This window comes from Cebidichthys violaceus, unplaced genomic scaffold (genome assembly GCF_023349555.1).
Source record: "Cebidichthys violaceus isolate CVI_PGR_0920_01 unplaced genomic scaffold, fCebVio1.0.p SCAF_14, whole genome shotgun sequence".
NCBI lineage: Eukaryota > Metazoa > Chordata > Actinopteri > Perciformes > Stichaeidae > Cebidichthys > Cebidichthys violaceus.
In genome coordinates this window covers 4,502,535-4,521,733 of record NW_027176307.1, presented here as the reverse complement: position 1 = coordinate 4,521,733, position 19,199 = coordinate 4,502,535, and the positions used below count along the sequence as shown (strand labels likewise).

Sequence of the window (19,199 nt, the reverse complement as noted above, 5' to 3'; positions counted from 1 at the left end):
AATATAATGATTTTGTCATTGAAGCTGTTTTGACAAAAACAAGTAAATAGATTATATGAAATCACCTCTCATCTTGTGAGTAAAGAGCCTGGAATACTTTCAAATCAGGGAGTACAAAGTAAAAAATAAATACCCACTATTATATATCATATTTTTTGTCGTTTTCATGGTAACTTCATATGTTGCAGCAAAGTGCTGTCCCATTGCTATTTACATCATTTCAAACCCTCGCAGTCTCTCACACTAAACCATTGACTTTGAGGGTTCAGGGTTTGAGGCTTTAAGGGGGACATTGGGATTGGGCCACTTGATGAGGCTAGCGCTGTCCGAGGCATGAAATCATGACGCTACATACTCCGGTACACTAGGTGGCGGTATAAACCTCAATAGGCAAAGGTTGACACCCGCTATTGAACGAAAAGAAGTAACGCGATCACAACATCCGGTTGTGAAGCCGCGTGAGATGGGAGTCTCAAGGTTGCCGTCTGCAGCGCTTTCTCTAAAACAGGTAAATACACACGGAGGGAACATTGTACTTCATATCGCCAAGAGCTGGACTGGTTGTCACGCTACAGGCCATTTTACAGTTGTAATGCAATTCTGTTGAAGCGGTCGACAGCAACCTGTCTTGCTAGCGACGTTAGCTTGTTGGCTAACACGAGCGTTACGTCTGTAGATAATTGCTAGCTGCAATCCTTTTGTCCATCTTTAATCGAATACAATCGAATACAATTCGAGGAAGACTTTTGTCTGTTTTGCAACTCTTTTCAGTGTACGGTGACTTAACTCAATATATGTATCGTTCATGCGTTTTCTTTTACTGGCAGAACCTAAGCTAGTACCACAGAGGTTAGCAAACAAATAACGCGACTACAAATAGTTAAAACATACTCATACGGAGACCTTTACCTGCCCCCATTTTTTTTAATTTGCCTTTGTGAATGTATTATTTCGTGTAACGTTATATGATTATGGGGTAAATTAATGAGTCCGACGTTGTTATGTCCATGGCACATGTAAACTCAGCAACACACGTTCCTCCAGACTGTTTGGAGGGCCAGCTAGTTTTCACGCTAAACCAGTGTTAGCATCTAAGTTAACTTCACCAGGTAGTCGACACTGTTTACTCTAACGTTTAGTTCAGTCATTGCATAATATCACATGGAGTTCATTTCAACTTGTGCAAGAGTCTGTGCTATGACAAGGAACTATTATATTGTGATATTCTGATTATTCTTGACTCCCAAGCCAGAATTTTCACTAAAAGATGTTTTTAGCTGGCCTGCTAAACTGTTTATTCTTTGACAGTTTTTACAGAGACAAAGGGTATTGGGGATTTACAGAAATATGATGAGGACCATACGGAAGGTACCAGACGAGGCAGACAGGAAGTACCTTAGTGACTGGGCAAGAGACGAGTTCAAGAGGAATAAGAATGCCACAGACAAGGTAAGAAGATAATATACATAATGTGTTCCTGCCAGGGCGCCTAGAACTGCCCTGCCTCTCTGTTGGATAGAGTAAAGAGCTGATGTCATCTTCAGAACAGGAGTTATGTTAATCAGGATATTATCTGAAAGTTGAACGTAAGTTTACATCCCCACTAATACGTTTCTGTTTAAAGCAAAAACGATCTACACTAGCGTTCCAGCACTGTTTTTGGAAGGATTTCCATCCATACGGAAGCCTGAAAACAAATACCACATGACTATTCGTGTACACTGGGCATGCGGGTGCCACTGTAAACAGGAAGTAAATTGGTAGCTTAGTTACAGAAAACACAACAGAGTATTATAGTGCTCTTTTAAGACAAAAGGTTATGCTTGATCAGATCGTCCTCTATAATCTGCCTTCATGAACTCAGACACATTTCCCAAAAACATTTCAGACTTAGTTACAACGCTGCAGGTCTTTCTCTATCCCTCTCAAACACACACATCAAATGTACTTTTAAAATGAACACTTACTAATCAAAGTTTACTAGATTATGGGTCAATATATTTGGTCAACACACGTCTCTCACTCATTTCCTCGGTTTCGCTGTTGTCTGCTGTCACACTGGTAGCTCTGCCGGCTGGCTGGAAGTCCCTGTAGTGCTGGAGAGCATTTATGTGTTTCTTTGTTTACAGTTTCTTTGTGAACCTCACAATCGTCCTGCAGAACAAAATAAGCATTAGAAAAGGAAAGTCCTCCGTTTAGTGTCCATCGCCCTCCTCAAAGCCGCTAACCATGACTTCAGACGTCCGCTACGTAGGGCTGATAGTGCTACTGGACACGCTGCTTGCGAATCGCTCCAATAACTGCTCGCTTCCTCCGCATGTCGGCATTAGTAGCATTATAAAATGCTGAATTTAACGGTGCAACATCTGATAGTATAGAGAACACAGTCAGTAACGCCTGTAGTCCGTTATCCATGTTGTATGAACCTCTGCTAATCAAGGCTGATGTAGTTTTTCTTCCTGCGGCTGACGAATCAGGGAAGTACACGTCATGACTGCTAAGAACCAATCAAGTAGCGAACGCGGGCGTCTACGTCATCGTTTTCAAAAGTCTACATTTCCGTTGTTCACACTACGAGGTAACCTCGAAGTTTCCAAACTTGACCAGCTTTAGAAGTGTTTCTAAACCCTGGAGTAGTGTGGACGCTCAGTGTAAACGTAGTAAAATATATGCGTTTTATAATGTAGTGTGGATGTAGCTTTAAGTTAAACCTTGCTGTAGATGTGTAGAAGAGGATCCTTCAGTCGTAGTGGGGGCGTCCCCGATATTTTATTTACTTTCATGTGAAGTATCTTAAAAGGGGAAGATTGTTAAAACTTAATTGTTTCTACATTCTGAGAAGTTTAGGAATTAATCAAACATGATGGAGAAATTATTCATTTTGATAAATATTGTTGCAATGGGTTATAATTTGGTGTAAGTTAATTCATGAACTTAAAAAGTGTAGTTTGCAAAAAAACTACACTTTTTGGCAAAGGGGCTTTTCTGTAGCTTTTAGCCACATTAAACCTTTGGAGATGGAATATGGGTAGAGACATTGTATTTAGTTTCCCAGCATCCTCTGCTCTCTCATCACTGCTGTTTTTCCTCTCATTATTCCTTAAGGATGCCATCCGTATGATGATCACACAAGCTAACAACCATTTAGAGGAGCTGCAGACGTCTCTGGCTTTGGCTGGCAGTTAAATACTTGGAGCTGCTGTGGACTGATCTGGATCTGTACTCTGTGGAGACTCTGTAAGTGTGGACAGGGACACCTCTGATCAGAGTAGTCATTGTAAGTGACCGATGCGGAATGTATGGACACTCGGCTTTGGCTGGATGTCTTTTTAATGGATGGAACTGAACCAAAGGCATCATCCTTTTCTGGACTGCTGTTCAGCATACAGTGGTGAGGATCATGATAATGGAAGCTCATTAATCTATTTGCCAGACTTTTATTTGTGCTGTATATTATATATATTGTAAGTATTAAAGAGGAACTAATGAATATGAACTCAGAATTCTTTTTTTTTTTTTTTTAAATACAAAATGTTTTCTGGCATCGTCATACAAGGTGCATTATTCATATCCACATAGTTATCATCACCATGCATGAGCTTCTCTACAAACGTACAGCAACACAACTCTGAATGTCTCAGGCCCAAAATTGAATGTACCGGTACGATCTGAGTAGGGAAGTTCTAGTTGATTAAATAGATTATGGTTAGATACGTTTTTAGATGATAGACCTGAGTGCCAGCTTATTAGTTATCACCTCTTAAAAAGATTTGGACTACTGGCCACCCATAGATACTTGTAATAAGCTCCAAGTAGTGTTTGAACTATTTTCTAATAGATATATATTTAAGATAAAACTATTATTTTGTCATTGCAATGTATTTTGTAATTGTTTTCTCAATATCTTATTCAATTTGTGTAGAGCCAAACTATATTGCTTTAAAATTAAGGAAATACATTTGTGTACCGTATTTTCCGCACTATAAGGCGCACCGGATTATAAGGCGCACCTTCAATGAATGGCCTATTTTAGAACTGTTTTTATATATAGGGCGCACCGGATTATAAGGCGCATAGAATAGAGTAGGAGTAAGCACAGTACCGGTGTTTACCGCTATTACTTCGGCGACGCCCCTGACTACGGTAGCCGTAATGCTGCAAGCGGTGCGGCTTTGTAGTTTACCAGTCGTATTGAAACATTTTGACAGAGCGCCGTGTACAACCAGTATGGATCAACCAATTAACCAATTGATCCATATATAAGGCGCTCCGGATTACAAGGCGCACTGTCGTTTTTTGAGAAAATTAAAGGCTTTTAAGTGCGCCTTATAGTGTGGAAAATACGGTATTTGTTATTTGACCGTTTTCTCATTTAAAGCTACTAAACTACAAAGAACTGTAATGTGTGTTGATTTTGACGTTCCCTGTGGACAAAAGAGGTAGTATTGGCGAGCATTAGATTCCCTTTAGGAAATCTCAAATTTGACTGAAGCAGAGGTCTGACGGTCTGCTGTGCGGTTCTGGTTCTCCCTTCCCTCCAGCAGTGTGGTGTCTGTGGTTCTTGCATGAGGCCCATTGACTCCACAACCATTCACAATAAATAAGTCAAACACGTGAGTTAGAGGAGAGCTTTAATGAATGCATGAAAATCAGAACCTCATTGAGGATTTTCATGTCAATTGGGTTTACAGGGTGACATCCCAAACAGGAATTTCCTTTAAGTATTAAGTCCACATGGATAAAATACATTATTAAAAGCTGATCTGGCAAAGTTAAACGTATTCATCTTAATATGTAGCTCCACTAAAAGATTCATCCTCAATCCGTTCTCGGCATCCTCTTCTTTAAACGTTGAAATGTTCAGTCCTCTGTGACGGACGTCTTCCTCTGGGACAGCATCAGGTCCTTGACTTGCGGAGTCAGGGCCGCGAGCTGCGTGCGGACGCTGCGGACCTCCTCCTCCTGCTCCTCCGCCTTATCGTTCTCGGCCTCCTCCTGCTGCTGCTGCTGCTGCTTCCGGCTCTGGCTCTGGCTCACCAGCTGCTTCACCACCAGGCTCTGGTAGGCAGACAGCAGCTGCTGCTGCTCCTGCAAACGGCACATGGACGCAGGCAAACAATTCAGCGGTTTAACCCACCAAACAACTGCTCTATTGCACCGACACTGCGGCAGATGGCGATTACAGACAGATGCAGAGTCGAGAAAAACTGGATGAAAACAGTGCTGAGATGAACATTTGCCGAAGCATTGGGACCAAACTGAAGCACACACAAACATTTATGACTAAGCTAAAGCTGCACTATGGTGGGTCGTCATGGAAATACAAACCTGTCTATCACAAAGTTGGTACTATATAGATGATGTATGTTTAACCTTATTCGCCGAAATTGGTTTCATGTTTTTGCTTATGTCACTGGAGAAAATGATTCTCCATGAAATGCCGATAATACCTTTACAAGTGGCTGACTGAGATCTTGATCAACACCACTGAGTGTTTTGACTTTTATCTAAATTTAAAAAAAGAAAACTTCTGGAGAGCAATGCCTGAAGGGGCCATTAAAAGTTCTTCCCTACTGTTACTATTAGATTCTATTGTGCAGAAAACCATTGAGGTGTTATAGAGGAAGTTGATCAGGAGTCCCATTGAATCCACATATAATCCTGCCAGACAGACGCCTGGAGAGACTTCAATCCAGTCAGCTATAGAGTACATAAGGTGACTGCCTTTACAGTGACACTGGTAGGCAATTTGAACAAAAGAAAGGTGCGATTTGGTTGTAGGTCTCGATTCTAAAATAGATCTGTCAACAAGAGCTTCCTCCAACATTTGGCAGAGTGTTAATGCGCTCCCCGGAGAGAAAGAGCGAGGTATTCGCATTTTGTACGTCTCGTGTATGAAATGTCTGTAACTTCAAGGAATTATAATAATCTGGTAATGGTACACAGATGCCGTTTCACTCCCTCCTCCTCGGCCAAAACGTTACCAGCAGAAGCACTGATCTTTAATCGCAAAGGTAGTCTACAACTACCAAGTAGAATGGTGTTATCGATTCACCTCACACAAACCTTCCCCTCATATACGTTGCGCGAGTCGGCGAGCGTCAAGACATACCGTGGATATCCGTCCGGTGAGGGTGCCGATGATCTGAGGCACGCAGCGTCCAGGGGCGTGCAGCATGCAGTGGGTGCTGGCCTGGAACAGCAGCACGCTGGTCAGGTGGAGGACCAGGGCCGGATCCTCCGCCTCCTTCAGCTGCTCGGTGAGGGCCTGACGGTGCAGGAACAGCGCCTGTCTGGATGACACGCGGTGAACATACGTCAATACTACAAAAACTTAAAATGGAAGCATTTCAGACAAAACATCCACGATGAAAACTTAAAAAAAAAAAAGCATTGTCCTTACCTCTCCCTTTTCTTGTCTCCCTTCTTCAGCATGAACCCACACACCTCTGCGCAGGTCTCTATGTTGGTCAGGAAGTCTTCGACAGTCTGCGGAGGACAAAAGAGCGAAGACGTTGCCGTCCCTGTATTTGAGCCGATGATGTAACTGACGGGAAACGTACTCACTTTGCCGTTCAGGCAGTTGTGCAGCTTCATGAGAGGTCCTTTGGTCTCCTCGGACAGTTTGCCCAAAATCTTCACTCTGACCTGAGGCAACACATCAGAGACGTTCACGATCAAGTCCAAGCTCTAATAAGTCCCACAGTGCATTTCAAACAATGGCCTAATTAGCTCAAACTTGATTTAAATGTGATCTGGGCTCTCTGCCTCTCCGGCTGAATGCTGTTATTTAAGGCTACCGAGAGAAGAGATGTAAGAAAACAGAGCAGGAACTATTCCCCGACCTCGTTGGTGATGGTGCCAGCATTCTCCACGGACATCATCAGGTCGGCTGCCAGGAAGTTGACCAAGATGTTGGTGACGTCGGTGCACAGGGTCTTTAGGATGTGCTTGGCAATGTGGACCTGGGTTTCATCTGCAGGATCGAAGACATTCCCATGAAGTCAACTTTGAATCCTCTCCCTTTATTTACAGATTCATTGCAGTGTGTCATTGGCAGTGTTGAGTTACTTTCTACTCCTTTAATAAAGTGATATCAGTACTTTACTTAATACTTGCTATCAAAGAAATAACGCTGTGCTGCCGAATCGGATGCTTCAATAAATTTGATTTTTGCGGTTGAAAGCGATTTGCAGCTTGCACAAAATTGACGACAATGTTCTTTGCATCTTTGACGGCGACAAACTCAAAACAATGACAACGATTCCAGCAATTCAGGGCACTAATAAACTCGACATGAGACAATTTTTTGGTCAAACTACAAGACTTCGAGAGGAGGATTTACCAGAGAAGAACTTGTTCCCTTTTTCGAAGAGTCGAATGTTGTTGTACAGGCTGGTGATCTCCTCCTGCAGATCCTTCATGCTCTGCTTCTTGTTGGCCCTCGATGGAGAGCTGGTGGAGGACATGAACACTGCCCGCAGCACCTCCTGGTAGGCTTTAGCTAGAGGCCTGGAGAGATGTTCACAGTGAGAGGACTGACTTACTGTTCTCAGCAAAAAAAGAAAAAAGAGCTAACTTTTTAGACAGAAAGCTGTGTATTACCTTACTAAATGCTCTGCCAGCTCGGAGAGGATTTCCTCGGGGCAGTCGCTTACTCTCTCCTCTAAAACTGCTACGATCTCCTCCTGGGCCATAAAGGGGGCTGCAGACTGTTTACTGCGATCTTAGCAAAGGTAAAACACAAGCTAATTAGTCTCACAGGGATACTACAGTTACCTTTGTCTTCCATGAAAAAAAAAAGAAGAGCTTAACAACCCAGGGGAGAAATTTCTAGCCAACCAGCCATTACGCTCTTGTTACAGTAAAATGCCTCACTGAACAGGCTTAATGTGCACATAGAGACGCTATGTCCCCGTGAAGATGAAACAGCAGGACTGTACTTTGCTGCGACGGTCCGGTTTCCTCGTCGCTGTCCTCGTCTTTCCTCCCTTTCTTCTTGGTTTTACGGACGCGGATCTCTCTGGCATTGCCTCCGCCGCCTGATTTCACACTGCCGCTTCCCTCTGGGGAGACAGACGGTTCACAGAGGAGATATAATCCAAGAACAAATGCCCTTCTTCACCCTTATCAAACATCACATATGCACGTGAAAGTAACACCTCCTGCTGTGTTGGGAAAGCCAACGTGCAGACTACAAGGCTTTTGAAATCTCAGAATTACTGTGCTTACATGTGGGAACTGCACACGACTGATCTCAGACTAGCTGCCCCAATTACAATTTCACGCAGCAATCGACGACTGGATTAAATCGTCCTGATAGTCATTGAAAGCAGACAGAAAGTCACTGTTTGGGGGTGGATTGTGCTCATTTGAGACGTGAAGCATTCTGCCTCAAACACATGAGGTGCATGTATCAAACAAAAGAGCAGGATCTATAGATAATTTTTTATTTCTATAGGACAAGAGGTCTCCTACTTCACTGAAAAGTCCGTACATGTGCATTGGTGGCTTCAAGTTTCCACATCACACATGTGTTGGTTGCATACGATAGTCTCCTAACTGGATGTCACAAAATCATCTCGTACATTAAAGTGAGCAGAGAGAAACTTTCCCCTTCAGTAATATGTGAATGTGAGAACAGCCTTCTGTGGCCAAGCTGCACAGTGAAGCCAAAACATCCTCATTCCTTGAGACAATTTACCCTTTGCTAAGCCCCGCACCCCTGTTGCTACTCCGTTAAGCCGTCAGAGCTGCCATGGATCCCACACTGTCACAAACTGCACTCCCTGAATAAATATTAAAAGGCAGACAGAAGGGTCAACAATATGCGTTTGAAGGATATATCCAGGATGTCAAACTGATTCAGCAGTGAAAACAGGTTAGAAAGATAACGAAAGAAGCTAATGCTACAGATCACAGTGTTAAAGTGAACCACCACATCACAAGCGCTTGTTTTTGCCACTGACCGGATCGTTATTGTGTCTGACAACATTATGGAAAGACCCCTAAAGAGATAAACCTTTTTGTTGGAGTGAAATCCTTCTTGTTAAACCAGGTGCAGCAGCGTTATTGCTCTTGCCAAATACATCAGACTCCATTGAGTCATTTTACCGTGTCGTAAAACACGCCATGCAAAGTCGACAGAAACAAATGAAAACTCTTAAAACTCATCTTGTTTAATCTTTCCACTATTGAACAATAACCAACACGGGTTTGGTATAAATAAATCTATAACAAACTCCTTTTATTTCTCATATATCTTTCTCACAAATTTATGTCTTTATCATGTCAGAGAATATTTATTTCCCATAAATTTGTGAGTTTTTTCCTCGTAAATATTTAACATTTAATTCTCAGGATATCCAGTTCATTTCTTGTATTATTTCCCTCCCCCCAGTTTAGTAATTTTTACAGACAATGGCTCCAATACGCTGTTGTAACCATGATTATCAATGGAATATATTTTGGTTTTGGCAAAAAAAACATTTTAAGACATCCCAGAGCCTAGGGGATGTCTTAAAAATGTTTTGGACCTTGCGATTGTCATCATTTTGATGACATTCTAAAGGACAGATGATTCATAATTTGAGAAAAGAATCATTAATTATTTAGTCTTTTCGTCTAAGTGTCTGTGACAGGTCATAACGAGAAGCGGGCACATTGAAGAACGCTGGCAAAAAGAGGATCCAAATTTCTAACACTCTTTGTCTGGGGACAGGATAAGTGTGGCAAAAGCATTGAAGTCTGATGTCACAGTTTTTCTGTGTGTGTGGTCTCAGGGTTAAGTGGGGAGGACCAACCTGTAGCCTTCTTCCTGCGCTCTGTGTCTCTCTTTTCCTTTTTAGAAGTTGCTGAGCTCTCCGTCAGCATGGATGCTTGCTTCAGATCATCTTCAGTTATCAGAAACACCGGATTGTTCTTGACTTCCTGAGAGACACATTCAAATAAAAAAAATACACAGACACTAGTTTAAAGTGTTTTATATGTAATATAAATGGGAGCATTTTTCCCCATTGGCAACTTTTGGTCTTAGACACAACTCTCTCTCTCTCTGTCTCTCCATTGCTGCTGTAACTGACCGGGAACCAGCAGGCGAGTCCTTCACATCTGACATTTCATTTGCGCTCCCCATAGTGTGACTGACTCGCACACCAATCAGCTTGCTGTGCTAACCTCAACACCTGTTGATAACAGCGGACAGCTAAAAGTTTCCGGTCTGAACTAGCACTTGTGAACTTCCGCATAACCTTTGTGGTAAAAAATAAACAGACTATGACAGTACAAATAATTCCCTTTTGTCAGAAATACGTCTGTAGACTGAGTTCTGCCACCCATGCTACACAGGAGTTTCTGTATGGAGATGTGTGACCGATGCGGCTGTACCTTCTGAGCTTTCTGCTGCATGGCGTCGTCAAACAAAGAGAGGCAGTTGCTGATGAACTTCTCGCTGACGACGACCGTTTCCCCCAGCACTCTGGCAGAGGACTGGACGTTGGTGTTTCTCATCGCCTCGTTGATCAAAATCCCAACGTCCTCCAATGACAGGCAGCTGGGCAAAATCGGCTAAAAGAGCGAGAGAGAGAGCGGGAATGAAAAACAGAAGTAACTAATATTTTTACCATTAAATGGTGACTCGGGTAAAGACAGAGCGGCGTGAGCACCTGTATGTCCGTCCACGTGGCGGAGTTGACGGCTTCCTCCACGGAGGCCTCCACCTGGTCCACCAGAGCCTGACCCACACAGGCTGCTCTGAGGAACAGCAGCTTATTGGACTTGAACCGCTTCCTGATGTAGCTGGTGGGGTCGGGGATCCCCAGTCTGACCAACGCGTCAAACTCTGTGGGAGACAGACGTCATCAGAGTCATTAGGACTGCAAATGCACACATGTCCAATAAGTGTCCAATCAGAGGCTACCTCCAACCATGTCAACAACTAGTGGCACAACGGATTCTAAAACTTTGTTTTTGCCGTCGATATTGATTGCAGATCATTGGTGATCCATATTGCCATTTGAACTGCTCTTAAACCATAAAAAATTCTAAATGTTATCCTTTCACTTTGTGATAGTCATCTATTGTTTTTTTTCTTCATAAAAACAATTCAAACGTGAAAGAAAAGATTGTATTTTTATCGATTAAAACAATTCTTGTTATTAGTAGTATTAATGATGTATTATAAGCTGCTTAGAGGTAGTGTAAACAGGTCATTATTCATCTCTAATATCTATTTATGTTACACTACTATTAACAACCTGTACCATAAACTACAGGCTGCTGCAATCATCCAACTGGTCCAATCTCAGGTAGGCAAAAAGAAGAAACGGTTAGCAATATGACTCACAATTAATATAGCAAGTTTTGCCAACTTGACATTTTTAGGAATTTTTGACATTGTTTATTGGTCCACATTGGATTATTGTCCTTTGAAGTTGATGTTAAGTTTGTTCTCTGCTGGTGAAGAGGGGCAACATTCAGGCAACTCACATAGGGTCAGATCACATCCTCTATATCACATCCCTTGTTATGGTTCCTGCAGTTGCCATGGTCACACAGCAAGCCGTCATGGCAAATAAAATAAAAAGTTCAACCAGCATCGGCAGCACTGCCCAATTGCTGCATTTTAGTTGAACATTAAAAACACGGAACAGGTTACAGAGTGTAAGCAACTGTATTTGCAGGTTAGCTGGTCTGCTGAGGCTTGACTTTAATCGTGATAATTTAAAAACCATACCTAGATATCCGTTCTGCTGGAGGAAAGAGTCCACCCAGGCGTTCTGCGTTCTGGCGTAAATATCGGGGATGTACACAGCTTTGTCCTGCCGACCTCCAACCACGCTTCCCTTGAGGCGTCCAGTATTCACCAGCTCCTCCAGGACAGCTGACGACGACAAAACCCACCGCAACATCAAACACAGAGCCACATCACACCCAGTCAAACAAACAACCACATCAACCGTCTCTCCTTACAGTACAGGAGATGTTCCTGAAATCCAAACGCTCCAATCATGCTGCTGACAGGTGTTGGCCTACGTGATGAAATAAAACAGGAGGGCTTTAGTGTCACACTCAAAATAATACAACTAAGAAGAGCCTCATGCAAGAACATTTTCATAATGTTATCCTACGTTTCTGTTATTTATTTGTCAACTCTGCTCATACGAATGTTACGGGTCTGATTCACTAAGCTCTCTTAACTGCGCAAACTTGTTGTAAATCGCGTTATTGCATGTTTGTGAGATGGAGTGAAGATAAGAACTGACTCCCCGATATTGCCACATAATGCTGCGTTCAAGACAACTCGGGACTCCAAGATTTCCGACCCCCTACTAGAAAAGTTCCTGCTAAACTTGAGAGGTTCATCGTCTTAAAAAGGAATACTTAACCCACAAAAGGACTGTTTGTATATCACTTACTTAACATATGTTACATTAAATTCTTTAAAAATATTTCTTTGGCATGCCTCCCCAGTGACCGGAGGATCCAAAAAAACTGAGATAATCCCAGATGAATTGAGGTGAACGGGGACCGTGTTTAACAACAGCAGAACTATACAAAGTTTAGAAACTCTCACACAACTCATGCAGTGAAATCAAAGTCTCATTCAGCTAGTCGTCCGCTCACTACTTCCCAAACACATGCTTCGCCAGAAACTTACTATTTAAAACACACTTATGCAGGCGTGCTGCGAGAACCGTTTTGCTAGTTATCAAACCTTGACTCATTTACCTCAATTCATCATGGATTTAGACTCTGTTCACCGGCATGCAAAAAGAATTCATGGTAACACGTGGTGAGTAACTCATATACAAAATGGTACTTTTTGGGGTGGAATATTCCTTTAAATCCAAAATTGCCCCAAAACCTTATTGCACATGTTGTTGCACGAGGCCCAATGTGTGAAATATCTTGTCAAAGTTTACCTTGTAATAGCGCTGAACAGCCCTCGTATCCGGGCTTTGTGACGGGCAACAAACGCTGGTGTAAATATGACCCCCCTGTTGTACTGGTCCATTTCTCCTTGGATGAGGTTCCCGAGACGCTTTGACAGCTCCTGAGATTTAGTAGACAACATGCAAGCATTCATTCAGCAAGCCACAACATAAGTCATTGAAGCTGAGGTTACCAATCAATAGTCTGAATAACATTTCATAATTTATTGCCTAACTTCTCTGGACATTTCGGATACCATGAAGGCATGTGACTCACCTCAGATAAGAAATCTCCCGGGAGGTCGTAGTTTTTACACAGCTCTGCAATGCTGATCAAACCGGCCTCCTGCAGCTTGTCATTCACATCCTCGGCCAATCGGTTCAGGTACGTGCTGCAAAAAAGACAAGACGATCAACACACTTAGAAAGTTTGACAATGTTTCCTCAGCATTTCCTTTTTGAATTTGAATCTGTGCTTCACACTTCAGTTTAGATTTAACTGGTTAGTTTATATTTTATTTTTGGCACTGGTGTTAACATAACTTCTAAGACTTTTTTTTTTTTGACTCATGTTTTGACTCTTATGTTGTTGTAATTTCCTTTTTCTTTTCTTTTTTATTTATTTAAAAAAAAATAATATATATATATATATATATTTACCCCTTACTGTTATTGCTATTCTATTTTGCACTGGTGTCAGTATTACTACTTATACACCTAATACTCTATTGTTCATATAAATATACATATTTTTAGTCTGTCATTTTTTTCTTATTCATCTGTTGAAATCTTTGATCAATCTCTGGCACAAGAATTTCCTTCCGGATCAATAAAGGTTTATCTTATATTTATCTAAGTATCCTGGAAAATAATGATGTCTTTAATTAAGCATGTTCTTTAAACAGGATACCTCTATTGATCGTCTTTGTTCACGTTTAATTTCTTGCACACTAGGAGCACTACTTGCTGCATCAGAGTCATCAAATAGATTGTATTTGCGAAAGAGTCACTTAATACTCACTCATCAATAAGTTGTCCCAGGACAAGTTGAACCCCTTTATCGGACTTGGCAATGTCACTTGCTCTATTTTCAACATGGACCCAATCCACATTGATAATCTGAAAGGAGGGAGATCAAGTTTTAATAACAGATTTCAGAGAACATGAATGATGTGTATTATTATATATGCATAGTGGGTAACACACAGGGCTTAAAGCAATAATACACACCTGCTGGAGGTCCACGATGTTGATTCGCCCTGTGAAGTAGAATTACAGGATGTATTCACTGTCATCATGCCACTATGAGTTCTACTTATGTGAAGCATCAATGGGTAGGACAACAGAGAGTACAGGAAGTTATAAAATCCCATACAACGTGAACGTTACATGTCGTTTTTAAGCCATGTGACAGGTCTGTTCTTATTGTTTCTGTAACATGTGGTTCGTGCTACTTTGGCTGTTAAACTGACCTCCATGGACGTAGAGTTCATCCCGGATCTCCCTGCTGATTTGCGCTGGAGTGATGTACTCCTTTCCGTCAAGCGTGTGCACCACATCCAGCTTCTTCTCTTGGACCAGTTTTGCAATAATTTCAATGCAATTTCTCTCCGATAGTCTGAAGAAAAAAGGTTATCGTTACTATATTGTCACTATGGCCGTTTCCCTTATTAATTATAGACCTATTTTTATTTGTATTGTTATTGCTAACGACAGCTGAAAACAGAAAGGAGACAATTCACAACTAGCTTAACGGCGTTACTTCTAAATGAAAGTGTAATGCTAGCTAGCGTTAGCTTCGCTGCTAACAGCTGCTTGTAGTGTAAACTGCGCTTACCTTTGCACTGTGTCTGCAAATTGTGCTCTCTGAAAATCGGCAGCAAGCCTTCGGATTTCTTCCCAGTCAGCCGCCATTATTAAAAGTTTATGTTTTTTCAAAAACACTCAGCTGTCAGTGCTTTTCTTAATCAAGAAGCAAAGGTCCGGCTAGCTGGCTAACGAGACAGCTCTCTGCTTAGCCACACGTCAACATTTACAGTGACGTACAACCGAGAGCCAAAAGGACCATATTTCCTCAATAAGCGCGCTGAAGCAAAGATGTCCTCTAATGCTGCTATGGCTCCACTATGATGCCGTTGGAATTATGGGGTCTTTTAGAATATCTAAGAGAAATATTAGAATGGTACAGGTGGTCGGGAGCTGGAGCAGGTCAGCTAATAATTTAACCAGTGATTCACTTGGGGACAAAAGCAAAGTACAAAATGCTATTTTTTTTTTTTACATCAACATTTCAGCAACACTAGCATCTCTGTTAAATTTAGAGGCAACAAGGAGTCATCGAAGCAGAAGGTACTTGTCAATAAATAAAGAGGACAAGAAAGAATTCAATTAAGTGAAAATGTTATATTCTGAAATAGTGTTATATAAACATATATATACGCACATACAAAGGACAAAGAGGCACATTACTGTTTGCATAACCTTTTTTAATTTATAGACTTTGAAATCATTTGTAAAGTTTTTAAAGATTTATATTTTTTAACCAGCTTTTTTTCTGCGGTCAAAAGCAATTCCACTTCAAATTCCCTGACATGAAAACATTTGGAAATCCCCTTCTCAAACTGTGCATTCCTGCCTCTGCCACACAGTGAAACATGATATCAAAGCTTGAGGAACACAAGCTGCAGTGCAAGCCTGTGAACTCTAGGGAGCAGTAGACTACAAGCCATTAAATTCCTTCCAGGGAGCTAAACAGATGGTGCTGTGTTGTATAAAGCACTCCATCATGCCGGCAAAGACCTGGTAGGAGTGGAATACTGTAATTATATGTCATATGCATATTCACTGCAGGCTTATATGTAATTAATTGCGAGTTAATTTGTCAAAAAGCCCAATCTCGATGAGAAAACTGTCCTTCTGTGTCTGGCAAAAGTGACTCACAGCCATGGACACTTTAATAACTTCTTGAAAATGCCCTCCTCATAACCAACCTCCATATATAGCGTGTATATAGTGTGGCTGTATTCGGATACTGTATGACATACACACTTTCTATGAGAGTCAAGAAGAAAGGAAGCAGTAGCCTCGGGCAAAGTTTTAGAATGAGGAGAAAAGTTGTAAGTGGATTTGTTCAAACTTTAGGATATATTATATGATTCTCTGCCTTTAAGCTCAGATTTAAATGACCAGTCAAGGTAAAGGAATATTATGAGATTAAAGTAAGTTATGGAGGGGGTTTTTGGGCTGGTTTCAGAGGAGTGTGTGGGTGGCATTTGCAGCCTCTCTGAAAGTGGAGAAAACAGAACAGAGGAATGTCCCAGTCCGACCTGTTTGAATATTAGATCGTTTGTAAAAAAGCAAAAATGGTGGGCCGTTGCAAAATTCCCCTCTGTTAGGGCCTTTTAATGGAATTTCCCAAATAACTTAAAGTGTGCTGGACCCACCGTGGGCAGCTATTAACTGATTGTCCCATTCCAGCGCCTCAGAGCAGCCGACATGCATAAACCTGGTCGGGTAGCGATGTAGGAGGGGACACACCTAACTCAGGGAAGACAAATGTTTTACATTAAACATGTTGATGTTTGTGGCTGTGTGGAAGTATGCATCTGTGAGTCAATTGCCACAGGTTTATGTCAGCTTAGTAGAGGTGAATATGGGACGGTTCTATATTAATACAAAGTTAAAAATGAAATCTACCTCCATGGGAAAATATGCACTTTTGTACACTGCTGCAGTTCTCTGGGATCCCTGAAGCAGCTGAGAGGGAAATGTTTTTGTTTAACCCCTTTAGGGCCAAAATGGAAATAAGCTTTTATTAGCTTTATTATGGTTTATGCTCGGGCAATTTTAACACTATGGGGTGATTGCAGTCGTGTATTAACCTTTATGACTGACAAAAAAATATGTTTGTGAACAATTTTAAATATAACTTTGCTGAGGGATCAGTCATGTATATAACTGATCAGGCACTTTTAATTAGGTTTTATGGCGTTTCTTCTGTTAGTGTGTTTGTGTTTTGTAAATGTTATACAAACACATATAACAAGAGGAAGCCAATCCAGGGAGAGGCATTGCAAACCAGTTTAAGCTCTGTGGCATTTACTACTATGTGTCTGAATAAAAACATATATGAATTTCAACAATTGTGCAAAGGTATTACCAATGCATTTGTGTGTCAGCTTTTTATTATAACAAGTATTTCAGCTGTCAAATAAATGGAGTGGACTAAAAGTACAATAATCAGCACAAAATGGAAAGTACAAGATCCTCAAAATTGTACTCGATTAAAAATTTAGATTTACATTTCATCTTGTCTGACTTAAAGCACAATTTTTCCATTCATCTCTTACATGCAGGACTACTATGGAAATATGTTTTTAGCTTTATTAGGGCCCGAGCACCGACATCGGGCCACGAGGTCCCTATTGAAACTGTAGTGTTTATTATTATTATTCTGAAAGTGAATCGCCTTTTTGGGGGCTTTAGCATATCCGAAAACTCACCAAAGTCGGCATGCATATCAGGACTGGTGAAAAATGTTATATTTTATGGGTCCCATGCTCGAATATGAAAAAATTGCTCGCTAGCACCCCCTAGAAGTTGGAAAGGCAAGCCCCGACAGCCTGTATGTCCAAATGACCTAAAATGTTACAGACATGAGCAACTGAATGAGTTCTACAAAAAACCCTAAGCTCCGCCTACCAAAATGTTCTGCCAATTTGAATTTTGTGAAAAACACATTTTTGCAAACTCTTGCTACTAAATTTGCTGTGGATCAGTAATGGATCTAAATAATAACATGTTTTTAATAGATTTTTGATATCTCACTTCATTTAGAAGATATAGACCAATGAACTTCATAGGGCATGGCTTTGGTTTTCAATACTCATAACTTCAAAACCATTTAACCTATAATCGCGAAATGTGTGTCATATGTACACATCGCATATTGTTACGTACCCTACAATTTTCATTCCATTCAACTACTAGGGAGCGATTAAGTAGTTAAGCCATTTTGGGCTTTTTTGTCAATTTCCATCATTTTCAGGCGTTATACTTTAACAAACTCCTCCCACAGAATTCATGCGATCGACTTCAAATTTGGTCAGGATGATCTAAAGACATTAATAATGAAAAGTTGCTAAAATGGTCTACTGACATTGAACAACCTTCATTTTATGTGGCGCCCATTGCCGTGGCAACGTGTCATTCGGTATGAAAAAGGAAGCTTATTTTTCTGTGGCTTAGGATGCTCAACAAGCCATGGAACCTTGCAGAGGTGTCATAGGTAATGGAAATATATATGTCATATGGCAAAAAACGCAGCCCCAGCGCTACGTTTGACCTACATGTATAAAATTTACTAGGCACATGTATCACATGGAGACGTAAATGCTCTAAACTGAACGGGAAGTTGGCAATTTTGATTTTTGTGTGAATTTTCCCTTGATTTCTAGTCACTATACTTTAACAAACTCCTCCTAGGGACTTTGTCAGATCCACTTAAAATTTGGTCAGTACAATCTAAAGACCTTTGCAATTCAAACAGCAATTCAAAGTCCCAGCTCTACGTTTGACCTATATGTATGACATATACGGCTATTTTGATTTTTGTGTGAATTTTCCCTTGATTTCTAGTCACTATACTTTAACAAACTCCTCCTAGGGACTTTGTCAGATCCACTTAAAATTTGGTCAGTACAATCTAAAGACCTTTGCAATTCAAACAGCAATTCAAAGTCCCAGCTCTACGTTTGACCTATATGTATGACATATACGGCTATTTTGATTTTTGTGTGAATTTTCCCTTGATTTCTAGTTGCTATACTTTAACGAACTCCTCCTAGGGACTTTGTCAGATGTTGTTAAAACTCTATGATTCTGTGATTTAGTAAAGAAACCTACAGATTTCTGAATTCAGTACTTGCGCAGATAATATGTGGAACTATGTACCGATATGACTTTGACTCTCTTTTTTTCATCCTACCATGTGAACCTTACATTACCTTACTCTGTCATGCTGGTTTTGAAACAGTGTAACCAGAGTGCTCCCTTAAACAGACTGGAGTCGGATTGGATTTATGCACACACCCAACAACCAGATGCTCCATGGTTTATGTTGCTGTGTGATGGCGTTGGAATCCTGAATGATGTCATTCACAGAGCTGCAATGCTTTATGAGCATGCCCCATCCCTGACACAGACTGTTTATGCATTCTATGAGATAGTGGGCAGAAACAACTTAAACAACCTGTTTATATCACAGGC

General features: G+C 41.1%; 2 protein-coding genes across 3 annotated transcripts; one reads left to right on the top strand and one right to left on the bottom strand.

The window, feature by feature from the left end:
- Positions 1–427: 427 nt before the first annotated feature.
- lyrm2 (LYR motif containing 2) lies at positions 428–6,574 on the top strand. Of its 2 annotated transcripts, XR_011102768.1 has the most exons (4): positions 428–508; positions 1,309–1,449; positions 3,106–3,237; positions 6,433–6,574. XR_011102768.1 is itself a non-coding variant. In XM_068708556.1 (3 exons), the coding sequence occupies exons 1-3, from the start codon at positions 464–466 to the stop codon at positions 3,184–3,186; spliced, it is 267 nt and encodes an 88-aa protein (XP_068564657.1). In that variant the 5' UTR covers positions 428–463; the 3' UTR covers positions 3,187–3,496. The 2 variants fall into 2 exon arrangements, 1 of the variants encoding a protein (XP_068564657.1); XM_068708556.1 differs by lacking the exon at positions 6,433–6,574 and having other exon boundaries at positions 3,106–3,496.
- ufl1 (UFM1-specific ligase 1) lies at positions 4,619–14,950 on the bottom strand. Its single transcript, XM_068708555.1, has 19 exons — positions 14,770–14,950; positions 14,405–14,550; positions 14,163–14,191; positions 13,954–14,051; positions 13,210–13,324; positions 12,924–13,054; positions 11,971–12,029; positions 11,735–11,881; positions 10,665–10,840; positions 10,387–10,566; positions 9,804–9,930; positions 7,944–8,066; positions 7,606–7,726; positions 7,346–7,512; positions 6,846–6,976; positions 6,568–6,648; positions 6,404–6,489; positions 6,113–6,293; positions 4,619–5,088 (listed from the first exon to the last, which is right to left on the bottom strand). Exons 1-19 carry the CDS (start codon positions 14,844–14,846, stop codon positions 4,861–4,863), a joined length of 2,403 nt encoding a protein of 800 aa, XP_068564656.1. The 5' UTR covers positions 14,847–14,950; the 3' UTR covers positions 4,619–4,860.
- Positions 14,951–19,199: the final 4,249 nt, after the last annotated feature.